The following is a 23,897-nucleotide window of genomic DNA, read 5'->3' on the forward strand; positions in this document are numbered from 1 at the left end:
CGGTGCAGCATATGCAGTCATTCGGACCCTGTACCGGTCCGTCGTGGTGAAGAGGGAGCTGAGCCGAAAGGCAAAGCTCTCGATCTACCGGTCGATCTACGTTCCTACCCTCACCTATGGTCATGAACTTTGGGTCATGACCGAAAGAACACGATCCCCGATACAAGTGGCCGAAACGAGTTTTCTACGCAGGGTGTCTGGGTTCTGCCTTATAGATAAGGTGGGAAGCTCAGTCATCCGGGAGAGACTCTGTGTAGAGCCACTGCTCCTCCGCATTGAGAGGAGCCAGTTGAGGTGGCTCGGGCATCTGATAAGGATGCCTCCTGGACGCCTCCCTCGGGAGGTGTTCCGGGCATGTCCCACCGGCAGGAGGCCCCGGGGGCGACCCAGGACACGCTGAAGAGACTGTCTTTCGGCTGGCTTGGGGACGCCTTGGGATCCTGTCGTATGAGCTGGAGGAGGTGGCTGGGGATAGGGACGTCTGGGCTTCCCTTTTAAGGCTGCTGCCCCCGCGACCCGACCTCGGATAAGCGGAAGATAATGGATGGATAACAAAAACGGATTATTTAAAAGATAGTTTAATACGATTTGCATTGATAACATACATAAATAAGGTTCTAAACTGGTAATATTCCTTATTGCTAAAAAATTAAAGACAAAAATCTTCATGGATTCCTTCATTTTATTTCAAAATTCGACACACTTTTGGTATAAATGAGTGGCAACAAACTGAAATTATGTATTATTTGGAACAGAAAAACATCTTACACACTTGAATTTTTAACATCAGATGATTGATTGATCATGATCATTTACCAATGAAAAGTTAAGAATAAGTTAACATTGATAGAACATACACCACACGTATTTAACATTGACGAACAGACACTAAACATGACAAAATAAGGTAGTTCAGCATAGCTAAAATAATGCACTTGATAGCATGTTTTAAGCATTTTTAGCTTTGGCTTCCAGTTTGCCACTGCAAGGTACACACATGACAATCAACACATTGTTCATTGAATACCTTTCATACATGGCCGACATTCAGTCTTATGAAATGACCAACGTAATGTGTAATAATTGCATATTTCGGTATTTCTTCATGGATATATAGACCCCATCTTGTTGGTCGAAAGGCTTTGCTCAGTCACGTAAAGTGAGTGTCCAGAGCATTAAATGTACCTGAGATTTTATTTAAAACAGTAGAGCCTCAAATGTCTAATGTAGGTCACTTAACGTGGAATTTTGGATCTCGAACCGTTTATAGAGACTGTGATAAAAAAATGATTTCAGAAATAGATTTGTTAATGGATTTAAATGCAAGTCTTTGTAATGAGGGCAAAAGGTCCCAGATTATGAGTATATTTCTTGAGAAACACAATCATATATTACAAGAAAGTATCCTTGTAAAATTAGCGCTAATCAAAGTAAAACAACATACTTTTCTAGGAAAGGTTTTACATATTTTCTTTAGTAAAGGCAATAAGGTGAATATTTTTGGGTAGCTTGTGGACATTTTAAAACACCAATTTTATGCTGAAACAGGCAATGTTAGAATTCCAGGACATTCTTGCACTCCTACCAGGCCCTTTCTCATGTAAACTTCTACAATCATATACAACAAGGTACAGCATTGGGACCTTCACCTTATTTTTTGTTCATGGCCATGCTTGTTAATAACAATCAAGTGTTTGTCACATGGAGTTAACTTTACACTCATTATTAGAAAGAAATAAGGAGACCTCAAACATGTGGAATGTAATTAAAAAAAAAAATTCCGACGCTACATATTTTATCTGGATCTTTGAAAGTTACGGCTACGAGTCAGGTCTTTAAACACACCACAAGCACTGCAGATTGCAACTGGTTGCTCTGCCTGGAAGAGGTGTGATTTTTGCCAATAGAGCATCTAAATTTGGGGTGAGTTTTGTCCCTCCTAAAATAACTTATTATTTATAAGAAAATGCATCAACAATGCATTGAACGTAAGGTTTAATCAAATGAATGTCAGTATTTAGTTTGAAAGGCCTTTAAAAATAATGTCCTTTTTTATTGTATATGTTAGGGGAAATAGTCCTTTTTATTTTAAATATTGTTTTGAAGTGTTCTCTCAACCTAAAAATACATCCAGCAATAAATTAATAATGTTCCTAGAACAATGTGGATTTATTGGCATGGTTATATGTCATCGTACTCTTCTATGAAGTCAATTATATCCATATAAATTCAACATTTTTCAATATTTTTAACAGAAAAAGTCAATAGGAAAAGTAGACTTACTGTATTGTTTTGAACTAAGAATGTTTAAACTCTTGTGATGACCATTCCAAAATATAGTCATCAGAGAAACATCACTATCAGTCTGAAACAAGATTCCCGAAAACTAACTCACCATTACGTCCTCTGGCCATTTTCAACTTTGAATGTCCACGAAACATCAAGGACAATCCATAGAATCCAAACATGTGAAATATTTTCTCCGAAACTTCTTCTTGTAATCTTTTTGTTTCGCGACATTATTTACGTTTACAAATAAACAGAATCGTAAACGTTGTCTTAAAATTGTAGTAAACCCTCCCCTTTCGATTGACAGCTTTTCGATGATGAGGGTCTGTTATGTTAGTTTTATTCATGCACAAAGCTCAAAGTTACATTCAACTTGCGTCTTCCTTGACACATATATTCCACGAGTCTCAGTCTTACCTTACCTGCTCGGCGCCCCTGGCGGCCGTTATAATAATTGCAGAAATTAGCCGCATCATTGCATAAGCCGCAGGGTTGAATGCTTGTGACAAAAGTGGCGGTTAATAGTCTGGAATTTATGGTATATTTAAAAATGCCCCTTGCAATCTGTAGTTACTTTTTGGGACTGAAAACTTGGACAAAAACATATATATAAATAAAGGTTGGTGTCTGTCAATACAAACAAAATAGCAGCTATCTATCAATTTCTCTCAGATTAAATGAAGCTTATCATGTTCATTTCTACAAAGTTGCTTCTCACTAAGATGCAACAGATGGCGCCAAAGCAAGATTTCTTAATCGTAAATGCCAAAGAGTAACAGTGAGGGGGTTGAACGTATTTTTATAAATCCAAATTTTGGAAAACGTTTTGCAGTTTAGTGCCCCGAAGGGGGAGCATCTCGTGGGCAAAGCAGAAGAGTGGAATCCAAGTCCAGGCGGAATGCCGGATATATGGCCTGCGAGAAGGCACATCTGAAGGTATGCAGCAGCACCACACTGTCAGAGACACTGTAGAAAGACAGCATCCCCTTGTTGCGCTCCACAAAGACGCCAATACGCGGGCAAGGTGGTGCAGCTACAGTGATTTTGCGGTTGTTGTGCCAAGCGGCGTAACCGGCGTGCGTACAGCGGAGTCTCCACGAGTTCTCATTGCGGCCCAGCAAGCACGGTTTTCCGCCCCCTTTGCGGCCAATTCGCCTGAACGTATGGTTGCAAAAAATTAACGTCGAACTGAAACATTCTGCTTCTTCATGAGCCTACCTGTACGTGGCGCCAATGTCGATCCATCCGCCGCCCCGCCACTCGACCTCCCAATAGCTGGCGTCGCCAAACTGGCCTTCGTGGCAGAGGACCTGAGCTACTGAATCGAAGCGTAAGGGGTGCGCCGGGTAGGACTGGAGCTCCTCACCACAGTGGGCACCTTGCCCACCGTCAAAGAGTACCAGGGTGGGGTGGGCGGTGTCTGGGTCCAAGGTCAAATGACATAAAACTAAGAGGGAAAAAAATAAATAAACAATGATCAGCCTTTCGTTTAGTACAGTGGTCTGCATCCATGGGGACGAACAGAAAAAAAAAACTGCCTTATTTTGCTTATATACGTAGTTTCACCCCTAAAAACCCTCAAAATTTGTGTGGGAGTACAGCACTTATTAATTACGCAATGATTGATCAGTTGACAAATATCACTGGTCCCATTTGTGCACAATTAGATGCAACAGGAATTGAAACCGGATCGCATCGGTTAGAGCGCCGAGTCCTAACCAGGATGGCAGATGACAAAGGAAAAGGACTTATACTTTAATCATGATCACACAATTTTTCACTTGCCAGCTAACCCAAAACTGTTTCCACACTACAAAAAAGTACTCTAATCTCAAAACAAGCACGAATCTAAAAAAAATGTCCAAGTTTAGCTTTAGGTACATCACTAAATTGAAAATTGAAACCAAGTGGGAGATCTACATTTTGTTTTTGGGGTCAGAAGTGCAGGGGTCTTTTTGAAGGAAAACGGCATGTTTGATGATGCTTGATTGCCAAATTCCTCAAGTGTGCAGGGGACAGAGAAAAATGGCAGGCTTCAATGACTGCAGTGGAGGTTACCTATCAAAAATGCAGTTTTCTTTTATATCATCAGAGTCATATTTAGGTTATTGGAGTTTCCTTGAATCCCCAAGGAACAATGACAAGCGAATGTATATTTGTTCAATACTGTGGCAACAGAATTCTTTGCGTCTGTTTTGCAATCTTGCACTATTTTCCACAATATGGTTGCCCTGACATTGTTGTCTAGAATTCTAGGGCTCAGATTTTACGTGCTACAGCCATCATTTGTGTTTTCTTTCGGCGCAGCATTAAATATGTGCTTGTTTATATAATCACTACCCAACGCTATGGTAGTCGCTATTTGGCTGGTCACATGATCCGATGAACAGGTGACCTAGCCAAGTTGGAGGGGAGCTGAAAACAGCGCAGCTAAAAAAATCTTCAGGTATGAGGGGGGCCTGTGGGGTTCTGCAGCCAATGGTGTCAATGCCAAATTCCCCACAAAGTTGCCGTCAGGTGTACAAGATGCAGAAAAGTACCCTCACAACTACCCATCCATCCATCCATCATCTGCACTGCTCATCCTTAGTAGGGTCACGGGGGTGCTGGAGCCCATCCCAGCTATCTTCGGGCAGTGGACACCCTGGACTGGTTGCCAGCCAATCGCAGGGCACACAGAGACAGACAACTTACTTGCTCATTTACACCTAGGGACAATATGGACCGGCCAATTAACCTGAAATGCATGTTTTTGGAATGTGGGAGGAAACTGGAGTGCCCGGAGAAAACCCATGCAAGCAAACTCCGCACAGGAAGGCTGGTAGCTGGATTTGAACTCATGACCCTTAGAACTGTGCCGCAGACACGATAACCACTCACAAATACTCCAAAAATATTGATAACAAAAACTTTCAAACTCTGGGTAAAAACTTGAAAGCTAGCATGTTAACCAGACCAACTTGTTTTGAATCCAAGCGGACCAACAGCCTGATTGCAAGAGAACTACTGAATGCACCTGGTGGCAACCCCGATGAGGTGACAACCTGCATCTGTGGCCCCAAGGAGTCACAAAAAGCTCTCTGATCAATCATTTATGAGCAACAAGGTGTTGGATGTTGTCATCCTATCAGCACAAATACAGAGTGACATACAGGAATCCTGACGTGACATTCTCATATTTCCCCCACTACACTTAACTACTGTATAGTTTGTCTCTCCAGTGGCGGCCATCCAACAAAAAATGAGCCACATAAGATATTCACATCTGTTGGCACGATATTACTCACACATTCTTGTTAAAGTAATCTATTTTTAAAGATAAAAAATTGTGATTTTGAGAGAAAAAATTTGTTTTTTTCAGTTAAGATCGTAATATTGTTTGACATTTTTATTTTTATCCCTCTGTTCATCCAAACACAGGGTTTTAATGAAATGAAAGTCAACAATTTATTAAACAATTTTTTCCGTCGAGTCTAAACACTTTTCAAAATAAAACATTTCGGCTTTATGGTATTGATTGAAGTATTAGAGCAGGGGTCGGGAACCTATGGCTCGCGAGCCATATATGGCTCTTTCTATGAGTATCTGTGGCTCAAAGACCAATTTGATTGCATGCAAAATTTCTCCATCTTGTTCAAAACCGGAGTTGTCTACCCTATTCAGGTACACGTAAAGCCAAACCAAAGCTAATTTTAGAAGTAACACTTCGCAGTATATACAGGGCACGTTTTTCACTACAATTTACAGTCAAGGTGTCACACAAAAAAGGGGGAAAAAAACTCGTTTTGGCTGTACAACGCTAAAGAATCCTTTATTTAAAAGTTCACTACATAATCTGTGTTCAGTGTTCAGATACTTTATGACGAATCCACAGAACTGTAAATACGCCAAAATACCGGAAGAGAACTTAGTCATTTGATTGGGTGAGTGGGAGGGATGGGTGGAGCTATGCAAAAAGTACAAGCATTCCCTTCCATCTCTCGCCAAAGGTAAGCACATAAGGCTCCCTATTCTCAGAATGTTGTGACGTTTTTACAAAATAAATGCTTGCATCTGGTTTTGAAACCAATTGTATGAAAAAAAGGGTCAAAAGGAGTTTAACCGATCTTGAGTAATTGCAAGAAAGAGACAAGTTTAAAGTGGTCTGTTTGTTGAATTTGGGACAGGGGCTCTGGCATTATTCTCTTTTCATCATTTTTATCAAATCATCAAAAATAAATGTGCTGAAGACTAAGCTTTTGTCTGGGGCGCCGGTTTAGCAATTTAGTCAATTTGTCTCATAATATATGGTGTGGCTCTTTCCCAAAATAAAATTAATATTTTTTGCTTTTATGGCTCCTTGAGTCAAAAAGGTTCCCGACCCCTGTATTAGAGGAATAATAGAACACTAAGACGACAAAATGACATTTACTTAGGTAAATCACCCCAAAACATTTCCAAACGAAGTATTTCAAAATAAAAGCATTCCTTTTTTTCATAGCAATTTTAAAAGCAAACCATTTTTAAAGAGCGTTTTTATTACGATTAGTTTGTATTGTTTCCACTGGAATATCCTGAGAAAAAAAGGTTCAAACGATAAGAATTAATACAGGGTTCCTACAGCTAAAGGCAAGTTCAATTCAAGACTTTTAAAGACTTTTTTTTAATGCCTTTTGGAATCAAGTTAAAGATCCAAGCGACAAAAAAACACCCAATTGAAACAAACAGAGCAAAAAGGCAATAGGAAGAAACTTGACCTTAAAAACAACATTAGTATTTTACACATTTTACGAAGGCATAGGTTGGCAACCCATGGCTCCGGAGCCATATGTGGCTCTTTCATCCTTCTGCTGTGGCTCCCATTGATTTTGGAAAATAATTAGTATTTTATAAAAGACACAATTTTATTTTAGTTTGTTCATTTTAAAACATAATCCCTAATTTGGAGATAATGGTAAACTTGTAACAATAAAATTGAACCTTGTTACCGCCCAAAATACGCGTCACATCTACCGATGTGCGACGTTCGAATTCCTGGCGTCTATCACGTCAGAGTGTATGCACTGGTAGATCATGCATCCAAGGGTTGAGTACTCACAGAAAAAACACAACTAGCACAGAAAATGCACATTTCTTTTCAAATAGAAAATCGCATTGAAATTGCCAAACCGGTCTGAAAAATCGCAATTATTTTTTTCCCCCAAAATCGTGCATCCCCCCAAAAAACTTATACAGACAATTACCAATTATATTGTTATGATCATATGGCTACTTTTTTTTTTTTTTTTTTAACTTTTTATTTCTCACACCAATTTTGACAGAGGTTTGATTCCTCCATCATACATCAACACAAAATATATACATTTGACACACTCATAAATAACAGAAGAAACAACAAAGAAGAAAAAAATACTATTAATAGAAAGGAAGAATAAATGTTCATACAATACATCCATACAAAAAGAAATATATATATATATATATATATATATATATATATATATATATATATACATATATATAAAATAATAAATCAAAATATACACCCAAAAAACAAAAAACAAAAAAAAAAAACATAATAAATAGGGGGAGGTGTTTAGACATCAAGTAAAATTTGTGTGATAGGCTTCCATCTTTTCTCAAATTGGTCAAGTTTCAGTTGAAGTTTTGCAGTGATTTTTTCCATAATGTACATTTGCTTTAATTTGTCTCTCCATTGTTTTATGTCAGGAGGTTGTGGTTTCAGCCAGGACACTGTGATCATTTTCTTTGCTACCAGAAGCATTACCCTTAGTATATATTTCTGTTGACCAGATAGTAATTCTTCTGGCAAAATTCCTATTACGTAAGCCTTTGGGTCCAACCGCAACTCCCAGCCCGTGATTAATTTTATTTCTCTCTGGATACTTCTCCAAAAATTTAATATTACAGGGCAATTCCAGAAAATATGCGTAAAGTCACCGACCCCCCCACAGTTACGCCAGCATAGATTTGAGGTATTTTTATATTTTGAAGTGATAGAGGGTGTATAGAAGAATCGCATTTTTACTTTCCATTCAAACTCCCTCCATGTCGGGCTGTTGGTTATTTTGTGTCCCTCTTTCAATGTTTTTTCCCATTCGTTGTCTTTTATCGCTACATTAGTTTCTTGTTCCCATTTTTCCTTAACTGCCATGTCCTCATTACTGAGATCCATTCTCAGGGCTTTATATATTTTTGATATAACCCCCTTTATTGATTGTCCTTTTGTATACGATATTAATAATTCCTCTACCTTAGTTGGCTCCTTACATATTTTCCCCCATTCCTCGTGTTTCTGGAGGTAATGCCTTAGTTGCAAATTTTTGTAAAAATCATTTCTGGGTAGGTCAAACTCTTGTTGGAGTTGTTCGAATGATTTCATTGCCTGTGCTTCCAATACTTGGGTAATCAACATCAGTCCTTTTTGGGCCCATTTTTGAAACCCTACCTCCATACCCCCAGGTTTAAAGTCTGGATTTTTCGCTATTTTGGTAGCCCTATTCACAGATCTTGATATTTTTAATTTTTTTTGTATTGTTGACCAAGTTTTAATAGTTCCCTTAATCCATTCATTCTGGATTTTTAATTTCTTCCACCTCGTGACTGATATGTATGGTAACGATTCCACCAGCATATTTGGACAAGATCGTTGCTCCATGTCCACCCATATCGCATCTTTGTCTGTAGTAATCCACAAGATGAGTGCTTTAATTTGAGCTGCCCAATAGTAATATTTAATATTGGGTAGGTCTAGGCCCCCCTTTTCTTTAGGAGCTAACAGGGTTTTGTATTTTATTCTAGGTTTCTTGTTTTGCCAAAGGAATTTTGCTATTAACTTATTTAACATTTTAAATGTGGATGCCGGGATCAGAATTGGAAGGGATTGAAACAGAAATAATAGTCTTGGTAATACGTTCATTCTGATTGTTTCTATCCTGCCGATAAGACTTAAGGGCAAAATTTCCCATTTTTCCAAATCTTTCCTTATTTCTTTTATCAACATTCCATAATTTGCATCAAACAGCTGTGTGGAATGTGGTGTAATGGTCACCCCCAAATATTTAAACCCTTTATTTGTCCATTTAAAATCAAACCTTTCAATCACATCTGTTGGACATTTTCCTGATATCATCATTGCTATTGATTTGCTCTCATTATTTGAATACCCAGCTACTTCTCCATATATTTTAAGGCTCTCCAACAGTGGTGGTATTGATAACGAAGGTTCCTTCAGCATTACCAACAGGTCGTCTGCAAACAATGATATTTTATGTTCTGTTCCTCCTTCATCCAATATCCCCCTTATTTGCTCATTTTGTCTAATTGATTCTGCGAGTGGTTCTATGCTTATTGCAAACAAGAGTGGGCTTAAGCAATCCCCTTGCCGGACTCCTCTTTTGATTTCAAAGAAATCTGAACAGTGACCATTTACTCTAAGACGAGATTTCGGATTTTTATAGATAATTTTCACCCATTCAACAAATATTGGAGGGAAGCCAAAAGCTATAAGTGATTGATGTAAGAAGCTCCATTTCACCCTATCGAAAGCTTTTTGTGCATCCAAGCTCAGTAACATCGAGGGTTGGGTCTTAGATTTTGTGCTCGTAATTATGTTTAGTATCCTCCTAATATTGTTTGCACCCTGCCTTCCCGGAATAAACCCTGTTTGATCATTTCTAATTAATTTCGCTATAAATTTCTGCATTCTTTTTGCCAGTATGCTTGTAAGAATTTTTAGATCATTACAAAGTAAACTAACTGGTCTATAGCTTTCACACAATATTGGGTCTTTTCCTTCTTTGTGCAGGACTGTTATGATGGCTTCCGACCATGATTTGGGGGGATCTCCTTTTGTTAGAGCATAGTTAAATACTTTCTGCAGTACTGGTGTTAATTCTTCCTTAAAGCTTTTGTAGAACACCCCCGGGAATCCATCCGTTCCTGGTGATTTATTTATTTTTAAGTTATTTATTGTATCTTGTATTTCCTGTTTTGTAATGGGGCGAATAATTTCTAATGTATCCCCCCCTGTTAGTGTTGGTAAATGTAGTTTTCCTAAAAAGTTTTGTGCCGTGTAGTTATCTAAGTCATTTTCTGAGTCCTTGTATAATTCTTTATAATAATCTGCAAATGCTTCTGCTATACCTTTGGGTTTTACTAAACATTGTTTAGAGATAGGATGTTTTATTTGTGATATAATTCTATCTGTTTGGGCCTTTTTAAGTTGGAAGGCTAGCAGTCGACTGGCTCTATTGCCCATTTCATAGTATCTCTGGTTCACAAAGCGCAGAGCCCCTTCTGCTTTATTTGTCAAAAGTTCATCTAATTTGCTTCTGGTTGTTTTTAATACCTGTAATCTGGATTCATTTGGTGTTTTTTTATGTTCTTCTTCTAGTTCCTTAATCTTATCCTCCAATTCCTTCTGATTCTTTAAGCGTATTCGTTTCAGCCGGGACGATATTTCTATTAATTTCCCCCTTATTACAGCTTTCCCTCCTTCCCATAGTATTGATGGAGAAACCTCATTGTTGTCATTGATTTGGAAATATTCTTTTATACACCGTTTTATTTCCTGTACTACGTTTTTATCTGAGAGGAGAGATACATTCATCCTCCAATACCTAAAATGGGGTTCATTGTCTAAACTTAATTTCAAAGTAATTGGAGAATGGTCACTTATAGTAATATTCTCTATACCACACTCTACTACTGTATGCATATGTTGTCTTGAAATGTAAAAGTAATCAATTCTCGAGTAGCTGCCATGCGGGTTTGAATAGAAAGTATAGTCTTTAGTTTGGGGATTCTTCTCTCTCCATGGATCTATCAATCCCAATTCTTTAGTTATGTTATTTAACATCCTCGACGTCTTTGTATTTGTTCCATGTACTGAAGGATACTTGTCCACTTTGCAATTCTGTACAGTGTTAAAGTCACCTCCTATAAGTAACATTCCCTTCGCACAGTTGGTTATTACTTTAGCTAATACTTGAAAAAAAGTCCCCTTTTCCTCAACTGGTGCATAAACATTCATTATTGACATTTCCCTACCGGCCATTGACCCTATAATCATTATATATCGCCCCAGATTGTCCTTCACTTCTTTTTCGACTTTAAACGCCACCCCTTTTCCAAGTAAAATTGCTACTCCCCTCCTTTTACCATAGGATGCGTAGAACACCTGGTTCACCCATTCTCTTTTTAGCTTCTTATGTTCAATCTCGGTCAAATGTGTCTCTTGTAATAAGGCTATTGAGCTCTGCAATGTCTTGAGTTGATTCAATATCTTTTTTCTCTTGATGGGGTGGTTTAGCCCATGTACATTATATGAAACAATATTTAGATTGCTCATGCTTTGTATTGAGTCTCACTGATTTTTGAAGCATACAGAGACACTACATTAATTACTAACACCTCCATTGACAAAACAAACCAAATTACTAACAAACATATTGACAAGCACACATAATTTCCCACCAAAAAGAAAAAAAACACACCCAAAAAACAAAAACCCATGTCTTCCAAGAGTCCAATTGGAGAGTTGTGGCTACCCTCCTGGAAATATGCACTCAGTGCGTGAACAACTTTTGTACCGTCGTCCATAGTTATAACTAACTAAATATTTTAAAGTAGCTCTATGCCAATATATATACATACATTGTTTTAATTTAAAGATAACAATTTTACTTGGTATTTTACTTACTTCTAACTTATTGAATTTATAATAGAAAGGGCATATATGGTCCTTACTCTTTCTCCCCAAATCCGAATATGGCTTCGTTTTGCTCCATAGGAGCTTGTAAGTCACCTTCTATGATGGGGGTGTTCCCTTGTCTTCCTCTCGATTCCGGTCACTGTGGTCCAAATGTTCTTTGACAACATCTTTTGCAGTGTCTCCGTGTTGTCCTCTTCCACTTCGATCCCCATTTCTTTTAGCAATGTTGCTGCCTCCATCAGTGTAGAGAATGTTCTTATTCCTGAGTCCAAAAACATCTTCAGCTGGGCGGGATATGGTGATTGTGCCTTTACGTTCTTTTCCTTTAACTTTTTGATCACGTCCCTTACTTGTTTCCTCTTTTTTTGGATTTCTGTGGTGTAATCTTGGTTGAAGTAAACGGTCTTGCCTTCGTACGTTGTCTTCTGCTTCCATGCTTCTTTCATTACGGATTCTTTCACTATGTAGTCGGTGAAACGTACGATAATTGCCCGTGGCAGTGCTTTACCTAGAAAGTTGTTCCCCAGTGAGCGGTGTGCCCTCTCAATGCGCACATCCATATGTTCGGTTGTCGGAATGTTCGATTTAATAAAGTTTGTTATGAAGCCGATTGTGTCTTTTCTCTCGGCACCCTCGGGAATCCCATGTATCCTAATGTTGTTCCGTCGTGATCTCGACTCCAAGTCCTCACACTTTGTTGCTAGTTTGGTGGTTTGTTGGAGCAAGGAGACCGTTAATTGCTCTAGTTTTGACGTTCGCTCTTCCGTGTTAGCATGTAGCTCCTCCATGCTTTCCACCCTCCGCTCCAGCAACACAGTGCGCCCCAGAAGTTCTTCGATGCTCTTTTCCAGTCTTGTCATCGTAATCTTGCTCTCCTTTGCTGCTTCAGTGTGTTCTTGCCGTAATTTACGGATTTCGTGGAGGATGGCCGAGTCACGTCCCTCGTCGATCGACGCCATTCCTTCTGCTCCCTCGATCTTTTTCTCCTTAGCGCCCTTTTCCTCGACAAGTTTCCCCTTCTTGACCATGTTTTGTTGAAGAATTTGTCTTTAATATGAGTCACAATTTATACCTTTTCTGTCTTTCTCCAAGTAAGTATTACATTACTCTTTAGTGATTTTTGTCAGAGCTACTTTCCTTGCTGCCGTCTACCTCATTGCGCCACCGGAAGTCCCCATAGGTCCATATGGCTACTTTTAACACAACAGTGAATCCTTGAACACAAAGCGGTGCAGCAACACATGTGGATAGAAAGCATAACATGGGCATGTACAGTATATTTTCAAAAAGGAGGACTCACAACTGAGGAAAACAGCCCTCATCCGTTGGTCAGCTGGTTGCAGAGGCAGTGAGGACGGAGAGAATGCTGGCGAAAATGCTTCACACAAAAACACAGAACTTGATGACGCAATGCTATTAAAAGGCATCAGGCGGCTTAAGCACTCACCTTGCGTGTCTTCCAGTCGTGAATGTCGAGGCGAATGTTGAGGCTTGAAATTCTCAGTAGCCGCGTTTACGAAGCCTACCAACAAAAAAGCAAGGTTTCATTAAACACAGATAAGTTTGTTCTGTTTTTAATAAGGAGATTGAATAGGATACCATTTTGTTATTTTAAATATTATACCTTGCGGTTGTTTGTCGTTTTGATTATATTATGCACTTTTGTTACTATCAGCCAATCATGTTGCTGTTCTTTGATTTTCACACTAGGTAAGGCGGTTTTAGTTTTGTCACCTTAGGTGAGGGCTTTTAGAACAGGTTGGAATTTATTCTGAGATTTGGGTCCTCTCCCGTTCTCCTTGCAAGCTCAAAATCCAGTAATGACTTCTCTACTTATTTTGAGTGTCTACATATACTATCAATGTATCAGACACCATTGGAAAAAAACTTTAAATTGCACTACAGTCCTAATTGAAAGTCCAGAATAAATTATTGCAAACTCTTTGGAGAAATTCTGCGCAGGTTATAGAGCCTTATATGATCAATACTTGAAACCCTAAATCGGTTTCATAATTTGAAAACCCAAATCATTGTTTGATATGCTAACCAATTTTACGTAGCTTTACTTTTAAATTGTAACATAATTTCAAAGGGATAGTGTGTGTTATTTGCTCACCAGATTTCAGTGCAGTGCAACCAAAATCGAGTGTTAAAAACACAAGGAAGAAAAAAAAACTAAGGAGACTCAAAAAGACCGAATGGCACCATTTTACTTGAATTGCCGGACAAACACAATCTATGCGTGGACGTTTGTCTTTTTGAATTTCCTGTATTTGACATCCACGTTTTTTTTTTACCTGGGCTGCTGATTGAGTCAATCTCCTCCTGGCAATTTTCTTCCAAACGGTTGCGTAGTCTCCCCAAAGCCCTCCTGGCCCCGCTGAAAGCCTCGGCTGGGGGGCCAGATGTCACAAATGGCCGGCTAGCCGCCGGAATGGGAAGGCACAGTAGTGGCGCAGACTGGCAGAGAGGAATAAAGTAATTTACAATAGGGTTACGAAGAACAGCTGATGGGTTTGGGTTAGGGTCAAGGTGTGAACATGAAAACCCTGTTACAAATTAGTTGAAGCTACAGGTAATCTTACATTATCCAAAAATCAGATAAACTAGCTCGTGTTTGTCTCATGAAGTAGAGGCCCGTTTTGGTAAAGTTGACATGTTTCAGGATTTTCTCTTTCTGGACCCTTCTCTCTAAACCTGGATGTGGTTTTGAAGGCGCCATAATTAATCAAAATTCAAGTCTGGAAATGTAAAACATGTAAATCCTAACATAAACCTAAAAAGTAAGAGAAAAGGAGGATTTATACATCAAAATAGTCATTTAAAATGCATTCTAAATATTTCTAAAGCAGTAGATAATGTTAAGAATGTTTGTCTTTTCAGAAAAAAAACTCTAGGCATCTACTGCGCTAAAGAGATACATGCGGCTCAGAAGCCGCAGGATGCGGACCCTTGTTTTAGGATCTTGGGGAAGAAGATGTCTGCCCACTTTTTGTGTTAATGGGCCTATTTGGGTTTTACAAGAGAGACAAATTGGATCAGGTCACTTGTAGATTTGAAACTGATTAAGTAAAATGTATGCTGATAGACATAATTAACATACTTTAATAGTGAAATCTTTTTTTCCTAACAATTGATATTTGAAAAGCAATAGTTGACTGCATTAAAATAAAACGTTTAGTATCTAATGTATTTAAAAGATGAATTAAAATACATGTATTCTATTCTAATATTTATTCATGTACTTAATTAAAAAATATTATAAAATGAAAAATAAAGGAATGACCTTGTGAATATTACACACTATATATTCATTAATTAAAACGATCTGTAATTGCAAAACAAAAAATGAAATTATGAAAAAGGGACTGTCTCTTTGGATAACAGTACAAAGGCCAGGTGAGCAAAGCTTTGTACACTACTCTTCTTCGTCATAAAAAAGGAGCGGGTGTTCACCTTATTATTATTGCTCCTCATGGACAGTGGATCTTAACCCTGTTAATGTTCACGAACCCTACACCAGTTTGACATGGGCATTCACCTATTTTAGTGTAAAATAAAATACTAGTATTTTTTCAAAGTCCAGACATAGTTTTTCTCTCAGATCTGCAAACACTTGAGCAAAGATGTCTTTATTCATGTCCTCCATTCTGTCACTGATGCTGTCATTCGAAAATAGGAATTTGGGATGTACCCGATTTACAGCTGGCTTTAGACGTGTTTCACCAATTGTGAGTGGCTTGCCCTGCTTTGCGATCGATGACGCAACCTTATTTAATGCTGTGACTATTGGTTTATTAATGGGTACAAATTCCAGAGCAAGCAGTATCATCACATCATGGAATACGTCTCTCTTCACTTTGTATTTAGCAAGCATTGTGTTCTTACATTACCCATCTTAGCGTTCAAGTGTTCCTTTATTTTTGCCGGGGCGAGGCTAGAGTTGCACAACTTAGCATTGCAAATGAAATGATCTGCATTTTAAAATGATCTGCATTTATATAGCGCTTTTCAAGTCAATGACTTCCCAAAGCGCTTTACAGTGTGCTTCACATTTCCCAATAGCGGCCTTGTATTGCAGCCATGTAAGACGCTAACCTGTTTATTGGGGGTATTAGGGGTTCAGTGTCTTACCCAAGGACACTTCGACATGTAACACGGAAAAGCCGGGATTTGAACTGGGATCCCTTGATCCAAAGACGAGCGACTGAGCTACTGCCGCCCCAAATCATGCTGATAGGACGCAGACTCTTATCCTGTTCTGTGATATATGATATCTTAAAAATTTGTCCAACCACTTTCTTTTCTTTGATGAATTGAAATATGAAGAAGTTAATTAGATGATGTACTACCATGACATTTACACAATGGATCACTCATGAGTGCTCTAATTTCCATGCAGCACTGGTTGGCAAAGCCATATCACGTGATCATCTGCAGCCAGTGATGGCCAAGCAGAGCATGTAATTGCGTATAAACATGATGTGTCATTTGTCTTGACCTCTGTTGCAGATGTTCCACCAAATTCCTAAGGTTCGATCAAACCCAGGTTAAAAACCACTGCTCTAATAGGTCCCATGGCTTCACCTGAAGAAACTGTCCGTTGTCCGCAGTCTGAAGAAGTCTTCCGATTTCTTGGTCCCGACTTTTCAATTCTTCCAGATCTTTCTCCAATGTGTCAATGTCTTGCTGGGCGCGACTCACCAACGCTCGCGAGCGGGCCTCCACACGTGCTCGCACCTTTGGACACATACAATGGCCTCACCTTTATGGTGACATTGGACATTTCATTTCAAACCCCACCCCAGGCCATTATGCTAAATTTAAAATGATGGTAGAAAGCAAAAAGTTTTCTAAATCTCTTTGATATGCCAAAAACAATTATTACAATTTAAAACCTAACACAAGCATAAAGTTGTCAACCAGATTCAAAACTGTAATTAAAAGGGACAGTTTGCATTGATTAGCATCCCCTAGTGGTAAAAAACAACAACTTGTTTTATTGAAAAAGCCGCTGCTCCTTTGCATTGATAGGAGCCAGTTTAGGTGGCTCGAGCATCTGATAATGCCTCCTGGACACATCCCTAGGCAGGTGTTCCAGGCATGTCCCACCGGCAGGAGGCCCCGGGTGCGACCCAGGACACGCTGGAGACAATGTCTCTAAGCTGGCCTGGGAACGCCTCGGGATGGATGGATTTAAAAAATAAGCAAAAGTTCATGCATTATCATTGAGGTGCTTTTTATTAAACACTTGTATTGTTGATATATTTGCATTGATTTTACATAGTATGAGCCTCATCTAGAGGGAGCTAACATCATTGTCCACTATCTTGTGGCTAATGGTACAAAAACAAAAACCTTGCCAAGGCCCTGCAAAATAATGAAAAACAAAATAGTACAGTTTGGGCACTTTGAATCGCCATAGTTTGTATTCTTCCTTATGCTTTTAGCACTCGTTTTTGGTTGCACAACACAATACAGCGACAAATAGTTACGGCCCATCAAATTTTTACTGGCTTGCGGCCTCTGTCATAAAATTAATAAAATTTGACCCACCAGTAATGTTGACAGCAGTATAAAAGAAATTTGTACCAAACAAAATAAAAGAAAGAAATCTCCATTTCAGCATATGATGGCAGTAGCCCTTAGTCCACATTGCCCTTGGCTTTCAGTTAGAAATTTAGCCCACACCATTTCCAGTATGGCAATTGTAAATTAAAAAAGGAAACCTGACTGTGATGGCCGCAGCAAACAGGACAAGTGTAAATTGAAGTTTTTTTTTCACCTAAATCCAAAACAAATGTGTCTTCCTAATTTGCAAAAACACTGGATGTTTTCAAGAAATAAAATACAAAGAGGCACTGCCAAATGAAACATGCAGACTGCATAAGTCTAACTGGAAACAAACGCTGTGAAAAAGTGAAGCAACTGGAAGCTGCTTTAACGGCACAGCAGCGCTCTTTCACGAGACCCTGCGAGTCAAATGAAAATGCTACAAAGGTAAACTACGAGGCTGCGACGCTGCTCGCCAAGCACTGCAAACCTTTTACGGAAGGTGAAATATGTAAGATGTTCAAAGAACACCAGGCTGAATAGTCAGCCCTCAAATTTTCAGTTTACCAAATATGGCCTGCCTCCTGAAAAGTTTAGACACCCCTGCCTTATCTTAAAATCTCACCAATGCCACTTACTAAATACTTAACTTTGTTTAAAATGCTAACCATTCTTAGAACCTCAATCAACTTTTGACATTAAATCAAACCAGACCTTCAAACATAAAACCGGAATGCAGTTTATATTTAAATTTCAAAAAAAAAAATGTTAAAACTTACCTCAGCTTTGGTCTTCTCCAGTCGTATTACCATGTCAGCAAAAAGCGCCTCACTGTCCTCTAAAACAGCCGAAGTGGATACCTGATCCACACAAACACACGCCAACACACAATTGTGGGTTATTGACAACTGCCCACCAAAAGCTGAGCTAACATTTTGAAGTAGGTCCTAATGGCACTTACAAAATGTGACTTGAACTTTTTTTTTTGTACCTTGAGGGACTCCAAACTCTGCTGGTACTCTTCCAATTCTCTTTCGCAGTTGCGTATTTTGCTCTGAACCGTCCTCTGAGACTCCTGAAGCTGAACCTTGAAGTCACACAAATTGGACTTTGTTCATGCAACTTTCACACAATCAGGCAAACTCAAAATGTGTTTGATTTAATTCATAAATTTCAAACCGGAAATGAGTTCACGAAACCATTACAGAAAATAAAATCATGATCATTTAATTTGCTTTGGCCAAAATACAAAAATAAATAAATCATTTTCAAAAATAAAAGCAAATTTTGGCAAAACATTAAGATGCAAATTCCAGAGAAAGTGCCATGGTCTAGTACAGTCGTTATAAAATGGGGATACATGAGTGAGCTCCAATGAGTACATGACATTTCATGTAGTTTCTAAACACTACATTGTTATTATTTGTTGCCTATTTATCCAGACAGTCTTTTATATTTTCGCGCTGTAAAGTCTTTATTACATGTTCACACTGGAGTGCCAAGTCTAATCTCATTGCATATGTTTCACCACATTGATATCAATGACAATAAATTCAACTTAATTCAAATTATAAAGGAGTATTTGTGACAATTATTGGAATTAACTTAATAGTTGATGTCATTATTTTCGCTATATAAAAGTACGGATCATGAAAGGAACGTTTATTCAGAAGGTTACTCATTTAAAAATAGGAATTGATGTCTTTTAAAGGGACAGTGTGTAATATATAGTGCCTCCTGGTGGTACATAATAACTTTCATCTAGGAAAAAAAGAAACATTGATTTGAATGCTGGGCATATACATGAACATGATCATCCTGCCAGACAAAAAAGTGCCATCTAGTGGTCAAATATGACACATTGGGGCTTTGAGAACTTATAATAATGATTGTTATATTTTCATTTTAATTGTATATTTCTACTTCTAAAAAATCTGGAGAGCCTAAGGAAACAATTCCTAAAATGAGTGAAACGACACATTAAATGAAATAAGGCATATATTTTGGTTTACTTTTAATACTATTTGGAAATAATATAAAATATAAAATAATATCGTTGAAAATGAGTACAAAGTAATATGCCATATAATTTGATAATTCTTTAGTAAATTATTAGATAAGAAGGATATTTTAAATGAGACAATTTATCAAACAGTTTGGTTTAGCGCTTGGTTGGGTCCGGTAACGGTTAGGGTGACACGGGCACCATCACCTATGGTGTGTCTTGGGCAAGTACAGCCTGGTGGTGCCCGTCCCTCTCCAGGTCAACATATGTTTCCACCCGGGCTTGAACCGGGGAGCTTTCGCGTGTTAGGCGAACGTGCCAACCATTGGACTGTACTTAAAACTGACCTCTTCTTACTTTCAACATGTTCATGCTACACTAACAAACAGAAGGAAACAAAAAAAACACAGTCACTCTCCCTGACTTCTCCTGTTCCCTCATTCCTCCCACCTAATATTTTCCGTCCCGAACAGTATAGCTTAAAGTAAGCTAAAGGCGAAGGTGAAAAAATGCATATGCGGTAGATGGCCATGGTTAACACATACTTCATAGATAAAATATTTAATTTGCAACTGTGTTAAGGTCACAACAAACAATGCACACCACCTTCAAGTAAATAGTAAAATAAAAAAAATATTAAAATTAGCATCGAGTAATTATCTGTCAACACAAGAAGATTTTTTTCCATTTCAAAAGACTTTTTAAAATAGTTTACTATTTTTTATGCTCATTTTCTGAATTGACAGCAGGGAACAAAATGTTTTGTTTTATTTTTTTCTACATTTAATAAGTTAAATTAAATAGTTTTAATAAAATTTATAGTAAAATATGACAACTCAATATTTAAAATCCAAAAAGACAGAATATTTTTTATTTTCAGTACTATTTTTTTTTTTAATTCAGAAATTCCTCAGTAAATTGTAATGATGCCTAAAATGAGCAAAACTACCATGCAGGAATTTTTACTTAAAAATATGATCCTTTGAAATAGTTTACGATAACTGCGCTCAATTGTTTTTCTTCTGACTAATTAAGCTACAATGTAGACCCATATTTAATAATTTTCTGTCAATGATTATTATTAATAATATTAGTTATCATTAAATGAGCTGTACAAAAATCGGAACTTTGTTATTTTCTGCCGCCATCTGGTGGCTTGTGTCATTATTGTGGTCTCAGTCAGCTTATTCATGATACGCGTGCAAGTACGTGAATTTATCAAATTGGCTCTCATAACTTTTTTTTATCTTTCTTGTGGCCTGGGTTGGTGTTTAAACTATACTAGATGCCGGCCTGATCTTACTCTCACTGCTTTAATGCTACAATAACAAAAAGAGAATGAGCATTATGACACTTTCCAGCACTACATCCAGCCCATTTCCACAAACCGAATGTGTTCTGCCCCGAACAGCTATGCTAAAAGAAAGATAATAACAGATAGGCGCAAGGGAAAATAAAATGCAAGTGCTCTTCGAACTCAGTTGGGCATTGTTAACAGATATTTACGAGAAATTATTTGATGTTCAACTTTCTAAGGACACCTCAAACAATGCACCCCACCTTTAAAATTGCACTTTGTGCACCAGTACCCACATGTTTGTTTTTGTAACTAAAAATAACTTAACACGCAATTTTTTTCTCGCTCTATTCAAACTCGTAGTGCTACAATTTGGCTCTTATGGATCAACAATCCTGTGGTGATACTGTGATGAAATAGGCTGGAAAGGGGTTTGTAAGAAATAAAATCAGTTAAACAATAAAGGGACATCACATTTAATTCATGTCACATTTATTAACATTAAGGTTACATATATGAGTTAAATGGGTTGAATGAGTTTAACAACCCTGATCCATACCTGTCAACCTGTACGTTTTTGCCGTACAAAGTATGTTTATTATGCATTTTAAGACATGGACGACGTACAAGAAAATCTGTATTGAAAAACGCAAATTTGTCAATTATTGGTACCATTCGGTATGACGAAACAGCAAATCAATCAAGTTAAACGAGTTCGCCGCGGTAGCCTCTATCTCTGTATCGGGTTTTTTTTCCGATGCAAACGAAGCGAGCGGTTTGATGCTACTGTGCACATGCATCTGCCGCCTCGGATTTCATGTGGTAGTTATGTAGTGAAAGGAAGTCCGTCTCTTTTTAGAGAACGGGCTTTTTCGGCTCAACTCATTAAAGGGAGCCGGCTCTCAAACGGCTCACTTGCCTTGATGCATTGTATTAGGAATTATTATATTGTATAAAGAAGTTAAGAAAAAAAGGAAGTATAAAATGAGAAAATGAAAAAAGGCAGGTTTAAGGTTATGCCTTTAATCAGTATATTACCAACAATAATCTAATGCAGAAAATGAATTAATAATTTGAATAAGAAAATGTATTATTATACTTAATTATATTTGCATGTGTTTTTTCCTTTACAGTGAACGTCCAAGCTACTTAATTTTTGAACTTATTATTATAATAAACCTCATTCATGTCGAGCATCTCAGTATCTCACAACAAAATGTTAATTAACAATATATATGATTATGATTTAACAAAACACATGTACAATATAAGATGCTAAACTACATAAATAAACACGTTAGAAAAATAATGTGGTGTAAGATTATTTTGTATTTTGTAAGGGAAAATACGAGTTTGTAAGGGCATGGAGCCGTGGAGGTTGACAGGTATGCTGATCCCATATCCCCATACCTGTCTCCGGGCTCTCTGCGCCTCCCCGGGGTGCACCTCCTCCCGGTCGGCCTGGCAAAGCAGACAGTCGCCGCTCCAGTCGTCCAAGGCCTCCTCCGGTTCGTCCGCCCCTGCTCGTGGCCGAAGACCGAGGCGGTGCTGCGCGCACAGTCGCTCGGCGGGACACTCGACAGCGGCCACCAGCTTGTGCCGCCGCAAAGTGTCCACCTGCCGGTGAGGCAACACGTGTGCCTCGCAGAAGGAGGTCAGGCACACCAGGCACGAATGGGTCGCCACCAGCTTGCCCTCCACCGGGCAGAAGTCGCACGGCACCTGGCCAGGGACGCCCAGATAGAGCTCAGCGGGCTCGGAAGACTCCGAGGCTGGGGCGGAGGCGGCAATTCTCGGCTTCAGCTTGGCCACTACCTCAGCCAGAACAGTGTTCCTTCGGAGCACCGGCCGGGGGCTGAACGCCTCGCGGCACTGCGGGCAGCTGAAGCGCGCCGGCGGATCGGCCCTGTCCCAGTAGCCATCAATGCACGCCATGCAGTAGGTGTGTCCACATGGGATGGACACCGGATCCTGGAGGACGTCCAAGCAGATGGCGCAGCGGAACTGGCTTTCCGTCACAGATATGTTCGCTTGCTGGGCCATTGCTGCCGAAAACGGGGGAAGCTAGACGTCCAAGTCCCCCTTTCTCCGGGATTTGTTTAGGTCGACCCGCCTGGCGCTTTGGGAGTTATTGAGGTTCTAAAATTAACTCTTCCGCTGTGTCATCGATTCCGATGTAAATGTAAAACCAATTCGCCCTCGGTTTTGACTTGTAGGCACATCATTTTGATTGTGATTGCATTGTATTTTTCAAAGTAAAACAAAATTCAAAAGTGTTTATTTAATTAATATCTGCCTATTAATGAAATAAAAACTGTTCCACTTAATATTTCTTTGTCTTTGATTTCATCACCACTTTCGAGATCATACGAAACTGCCATATTTGGTGGTGATTTTGAGAGTGGGCATCGATATATCGCTGTAATATTTGTCAGGTTCTAATAGTCTTCCATTCGTTGTGAAAGCGAATTTATTTACATTAGATCTCTCAACATAAATAGGCTGGGCAAGGAGTGATTATATAAAAATGTAATCCGTTCCAGTTCCTAGTTAAAACATGTAAACAGTAATCCGAATACCATAATATTGTAGTAATGTAACTTGACTACTGACCAATAGCTTTGGTTTGATCCAATACCAAATATCATATTGAAAGACAAAATAAATTTATTATAAATTAAATTACCGTATTTTCCGCACTATAAGGCGCACCTAAAAGTCCTATTTTTTTTTCAAAAGCTGACCAGGCGCCTTATAATACAGTGCGCCTTATATATGGCTCAATATTAAGTCGCAAGGTCTCGCAACTTACGCAACAGCCGCCGACTAGATTTTCTCCTCGAATGTGGAGTAGTCCGCGGTGTATGCTGGGATTTATATACCGGCGTTTCATTGGCTAACCAATGTGTCAATCATCATTTGAATCGATCGCTATTGGCTGAAGTTATTCGGAGCCTCGGATAGGCTAGAGGGCCAAAACAAACCCTGCAATTGGCCGAAAAAGATGTGTCAATTATCAGTTAAATCGATCGCTATTG

General features: G+C 38.7%; 1 protein-coding gene across 1 annotated transcript; it reads right to left on the bottom strand.

The window, feature by feature from the left end:
* Positions 1 to 717: 717 nt before the first annotated feature.
* On the bottom strand, positions 718 to 22,998 carry LOC148361485 (E3 ubiquitin/ISG15 ligase TRIM25-like). The gene is made up of 9 exons (XM_088342190.1): positions 22,270 to 22,998; positions 18,549 to 18,644; positions 18,337 to 18,417; positions 16,592 to 16,744; positions 14,302 to 14,464; positions 13,452 to 13,526; positions 13,305 to 13,382; positions 3,508 to 3,736; positions 718 to 3,444 (listed from the first exon to the last, which is right to left on the bottom strand). Exons 1-9 carry the CDS (start codon positions 22,900 to 22,902, stop codon positions 3,123 to 3,125), a joined length of 1,830 nt encoding a protein of 609 aa, XP_088198316.1. The 5' UTR covers positions 22,903 to 22,998; the 3' UTR covers positions 718 to 3,122.
* Positions 22,999 to 23,897: the final 899 nt, after the last annotated feature.

The sequence above is a fragment of the Urocampus carinirostris genome, chromosome 8 (genome assembly GCF_059441175.1).
Source record: "Urocampus carinirostris isolate Australia breed hairy pipefish chromosome 8, RoL_Ucar_1.0, whole genome shotgun sequence".
NCBI lineage: Eukaryota > Metazoa > Chordata > Actinopteri > Syngnathiformes > Syngnathidae > Urocampus > Urocampus carinirostris.